This window comes from Helianthus annuus, chromosome 17 (genome assembly GCF_002127325.2).
Source record: "Helianthus annuus cultivar XRQ/B chromosome 17, HanXRQr2.0-SUNRISE, whole genome shotgun sequence".
Lineage (NCBI taxonomy): Eukaryota > Viridiplantae > Streptophyta > Magnoliopsida > Asterales > Asteraceae > Helianthus > Helianthus annuus.
Genome location: NC_035449.2, coordinates 69746947 through 69752681, shown reverse-complemented (window position 1 = coordinate 69752681; position 5735 = coordinate 69746947). Strand labels below are relative to the sequence as shown.

The following is a 5735-nucleotide window of genomic DNA, read 5'->3' as shown; positions in this document are numbered from 1 at the left end:
AGACATATAGTTACGGGTCCTCTTTTATGTCTCTCTTGATCTATAAATACACACACAACACCCACTGTCTCTTCAATGTTTCATTAAACCCTAATATAAGTTACTTACATTTATATATAGAGAGAGAAAGTAGAGAGAGAGAGAGAGGATAGCCATGGATGAAGGCCGTGAGAAGGTGGTGGAGACTGTGCTAGCAGGCAACTATGTGGAAATGGAGGTTGAAGGGAAGCCTAAAAATGTCAAATCCACCATTTCCAACTTCTTTTGGCATGGTGGTTCTGCATATGATGCATGGTTCAGTTGTTCTTCAAATCAGGTATTACTTTTGTATAACTTATTGTTGTATCAAAACATAATAAGCAGATATACAATTTATCTGATAGCAAGGGCGTAGCCAGGATTCTTTTCCTACGGGTTTGAAATTTTTCAAGGGACGGACAACAGGTTGTCTATTACTAAGTTTTGGCTTTTTCTGTGGGTTCCATGTTGAAGTTTCAACGGATGTGAAGTCAAAATACACACACACACACATATATATATATATATATAACACTAACTCGTATCCTTTATGTAGCTACGCCCCTGATAGCTAGCTAGCAGATGTTTTTAAACATCGTATGTGGTTTTCATCGCGAACCATGAAAGTGTCGAACGACACTTGTTGTACGAATTATCGGATTTCGATAGACAAACTGTAGAAACATTCATGAGTAACTTGATAGATGTGTATGTACTATGTAGTATTATTATAAAAAAATAGAACAAGTAGGTTAAAAGAATAAATTTGTCATCTAAAATATATTAATAAGAAATAAGTTTGTGACCAAAGCAACCTTTTTAAGGGCAACTCAGTCATAAAAAAGGCAAATCTGACAAATATCTTCCAAAATGACTTTATTTGTTACACAATAATATAACTTTTTGCATACTTAAACAATTAATACTGTATTTTAAGTATTTGATTTTAGTGTGAAAAAGGTACTCGTATAACATAAGACATATGAATTTGTTTTAGAAGAATTAAGAAATGGTTCAAGAAAATAATATGTTTTAAATGACAATTATTAATGCTAATATACAGAAATATCATATACTTAGTTGTAAGATCTCTGATACATAAATCTAAAGAAACATAGTTGTTTAATGATCATGATCATTATATGTTTCTTAGGATTTATACGTTTAATGACATGTTGTGATCTTATTCGTACAGGTGGCACAAGTGTTGCTTACACTACCATACTCATTTTCACAACTAGGAATGCTCTCAGGGATTTTGTTCCAAATTTTCTATGGTTTGATGGGAAGTTGGACTGCTTATCTCATCAGCATTCTCTATGTTGAGTATAGAACTAGAAAGGAAAGAGAAAAGGCTGATTTCAGAAACCATGTAATCCAGGTACAACTACTCCGGTGGCGGATCTAGACCTGTTTTGTGGGTTCAGATGAACCCATTCGGTTTGGGAAAAAATAGTGAGAACCTTGTATGGTGTGGAATAAAATTAGTGAGAATCTGTCGAAACGAACCCACTGGAAAACGTCTTGGATCTGCCACTGCTTACTTCCTGTTATAAGGGCTTGTACCTCATGCTCTATAGTTTGTAGTTTATATTGGATATGTTTGACCTTAAATGTTTACTATGTGTAGTGGTTTGAAGTGCTTGATGGATTGCTTGGAAAGCATTGGAGAAATGTTGGTTTGGGATTTAATTGCACCTTTCTTCTCTTTGGATCTGTGATTCAACTCATAGCTTGTGCAAGGTACAACTCTTTAAACATAATGTACAAGTCAATAAAACTACAAACAATTTTTTTTTTTCATTCCCCAAATGTGTTGTTACTAATCAAAAGCAAGTTTTATAATATAAATCACGGTAGCAAAAGCTTTATAGAGTTGTACACAGGGGCGGAGTTAGAATGTTGCTAGGGGTAGCACGGGCTACCCCTAAACCCTATCTTCGTGGTGTAATAATACTCCTTAACTCTGTTTTTGTACTGTAAAAATACCACTCAACTTCGTCTCTGTTATACGAAGGATACCCCTCATAAAAAAAAATAAGATACTCCTATATTTTTTAGCTAGTTCAGTCACTGGTTGTACGATACGACTTATGATTGCTTTGTTAGATCAAACCAGATATGAGATAAGAGTGATAATGATTATAATGTCACTCAGTCATATTAATAAATAAGACGTGACACATTAACATTATCTACGCACGTATAGTTCTAATGGCCCACATGCACATGTTGTTTGTAATTAATATGTTGTGTACATCTCATCGATGAAATAAACGAAATAATGATTTGTGGGTTTATGCAGCAACATATATTACATAAATGACAACTTAGACAAGAGGACATGGACATACATATTCGGTGCATGTTGTGCGACAACAGTATTTATCCCGTCATTTCATAACTATCGGATTTGGTCGTTTCTAGGCTTGATTATGACTACTTACACCGCGTGGTACCTAACCATCGCATCACTCCTCCACGGCCAGGTTTTTATCTTCTTCTCCCATTTTATGTTACAATGACTTGTACGTCATGCATTAGTTAAATTACACCATATTGTCAAATCAAATATCAAACGTTATAACATTTTGCATATCGTGTCAGTCAGTAATGGTTATAAACTTATGCATAGCGTCGATTATTGGTTAGTTGACCCCACAAAACATATTATTAGTTTTAATGTGGTAATGAGGATTATACACAAACATTACTTTAGTCACTATATTATTCACTACAATAATGGGGGTTGTTCGTTTGTGTTTTTAATAAAAAGTATGGGGGTGTGAAATGTTAATTTTGTAGGTGGAAGGGGTGAAACATACAGGTCCAGCAAAGATGGTTCTATATTTCACGGGGGCTACAAACATTCTCTACACGTTCGGGGGACATGCTGTGACTGTGTAAGACAAACCCCCTGTTCTTTACCTTAATTCCAAAAGATACCCCTGCATTTTTATATTTAATTTAATTAATGGGCACGACTGTCATCTAGCATCACTTGTGCTTTGTATGTGGGTGTTATCATCATGTTGATAGTAACTTGAGCTTGTTTGCTTTCCACTTTTCTTTTTCTTTTTTCTTTTCATCCATCCACTTATGTAAAGAATCTTTAGAGATAAAAGAGGTTAGATTGAGACACTCATTATATATATATAATCAAAGTACATATTTTAAAATTATAGGGCTGTTTGGCAACTTCTGAATGATTAAGTACTGAACCAATAAGAGATTTGAACTATTAAGAGCCAGTATAATGCTTAACTATTCAGAGGCAAATGTCTGACCAATTTAGATTAGAGGTCTTAACCATTCAGACTCAGTATAATGTTTAACCATTCAAAGGCAAATGTCTAAACCATTCAGACATCTGCTTGTGAAACATTGAACCCTTAAGTGTTGAACTAGTAAGAGGTCTGAATCATTAAAAGGTAAACAAACAACCCCTATATTTAATAAAACCATTATGAGCAAGTGAGGATTAAGTGGGTCACATCTCCATCGGTAAGTGTCGTTAGGGACGAACAAACTATGCTCCCGCAGTTAATGAGAAACCACGACTATGTTACGTCCTTGCCACAAACGACCACTTAATCTCCGGAACCCTAGATTGCCGATGGTTTTAGACATAGAAAGGCCATTTTAAAGATGGTTTTAAGACTTTACATTCTATAGCCTAAATATTTTATTAATTTTTTATTTAATTTTAGAGGACGTGAGAGTTAGTCATAAAAACATAAAAATAAAATGTAATATAATAGTATAAAAAATATCATTTTCTAGATATTAATCTATTATATTTATCTGCTTTGAAAACGACTTGGGCTTGTGTATGTTTGTAAGATATACCTGACCCAATGAATTTACACTACTCTATAAGATTCCCAATATTTTGACTGGTCTCTATCTTAATCACTGTGCACTCACCCACACCTATGTAAAATTCTTTTCTGATGCATGACAGTTTAAACATGTTAAATTACAGCAATGCCCCTTTTCTCAAGCATGGGTGACATAAAGTCATTCTTTTTGGGGACACCCTTTTCTGTCTTTTTCCACTTTGTGGCATCAACTTTCTATATTTAAAAGTTATCTTTTAATAAATACCTTTATATCATATCAATCCATAAATTCATTGGATCAAAACAAATTTGAGCCCAGAGTTTTGGACAATAAAGTTGGGCTTTGGGCCCATTTTCTAATGGAGATTAACAAGTACTAATGGGGATTATTATTATTATTGGTGTCTTAACAGGGAAATCATGCATGCTATGTGGAAACCACAAAAGTTTAAGTCCATTTACTTTTGGGCTACCGCATATGTATTAACACTTACACTTCCATCCGCTTCTGCGGTTTATTGGGCTTTTGGTGACTCGTTACTTAATCACTCAAACGCTTTTGCTCTTCTCCCTCGATCCCCTTGGAGAAACATGGCCGTAATCCTTATGCTTATTCACCAAGTACGTTATTATTACGATAACTCGCTTACTTAACCAAGATACGGTTTGCACAACATATCACTTTTATAGTTTAATGAAGTTGAATTTGAAATGTTGATATAAATTTGGTCATGTTGCAGTTTATAACGTTTGGATTTGCTTGCACTCCGTTATATTTTGTGTGGGAGAAAGCTATAGGGATGCACGAGTGCAAAAGCATGTGCAAACGGGCTGCAGCGCGATTGCCTGTGGTCGTCCCCATATGGTTCCTTGCGATCATCTTTCCTTTCTTTGGACCTATCAATTCGACAGTTGGATCTCTTCTTGTTAGTTTTACCGTCTACATCATCCCCGCTCTTGCTCACATGTTCACCTTCCGCTCGGCTGCTGCACGAGAGGTATCAATACACTTATTTAGTTATTTACACAAGTTAAAACAAGCCCTATTTACTTAGGTTGACTTACAAATAATGTATATATTTGCATGAAATACAAATAAATGTTAAACTACTTTCAACCCGTTTGACTTATTTAATTTGGTGTTGTAGAATGCGGTGGAGCCACCTCCAAAGTTTTTTGGACGATGGGTTGGGACATACACGATCAACGTATTTGTAGTCGTGTGGGTCTTCATTGTTGGATTCGGGTTTGGAGGATGGGCAAGCATGACAAACTTCATACACCAAATAGACACATTTGGACTATTCACCAAGTGTTACCAATGTCCACCGCAACTCCCACCACCACCACCGCTGCTTAATGCAACCACGCCAATCGCATCTCCGACCAACCACCTCCAACTACTAGGGAGTGTGTTTCACAAGCCTTGAAGCCAAGCTTCTATCATTCCCGCCAACAACGTTAATCGCATCAGTGTGATCACTTTTTATTGTAGCATAGGAAATATTTGGAATTGATTTATGAGAAAATATTATTTTCATATTCCTTGTAATATTTGTTGTGGTTTTGCTTTTGACACATTTTGTAGCACATCACATACTACACCATATGCAACGGCATAGAGAGTTTTGATAACCGACGTCGTTTTGCAATCTCTTGATCTCGTAGCACCTCCCTAAAAACACACCAACATACAAGGGGAACTTCTCCGATTTCACGCATACTAAACTCGACCTCGATGACTTTTTTCGTGATGTTTATTCTTTTTTGTTTGTCTTTGTAATGTAATAAAAATATGATTTGTAAGAATCTAGATGTGGTTGAATATATTTTTTCGTGATCTTGAGATAGGCTCGATGTAGCCCTATTTTTGAA

General features: G+C 35.6%; 1 protein-coding gene across 1 annotated transcript; it reads left to right on the top strand.

Moving 5' to 3' along the window:
• LOC110923591 (auxin transporter-like protein 2) lies at positions 1 to 5735 on the top strand. The gene is made up of 8 exons (XM_022167662.2): positions 1 to 316; positions 1214 to 1399; positions 1649 to 1761; positions 2324 to 2507; positions 2824 to 2921; positions 4274 to 4481; positions 4601 to 4858; positions 5009 to 5735. The coding sequence occupies exons 1-8, from the start codon at positions 155 to 157 to the stop codon at positions 5288 to 5290; spliced, it is 1491 nt and encodes a 496-aa protein (XP_022023354.1). The 5' UTR covers positions 1 to 154; the 3' UTR covers positions 5291 to 5735.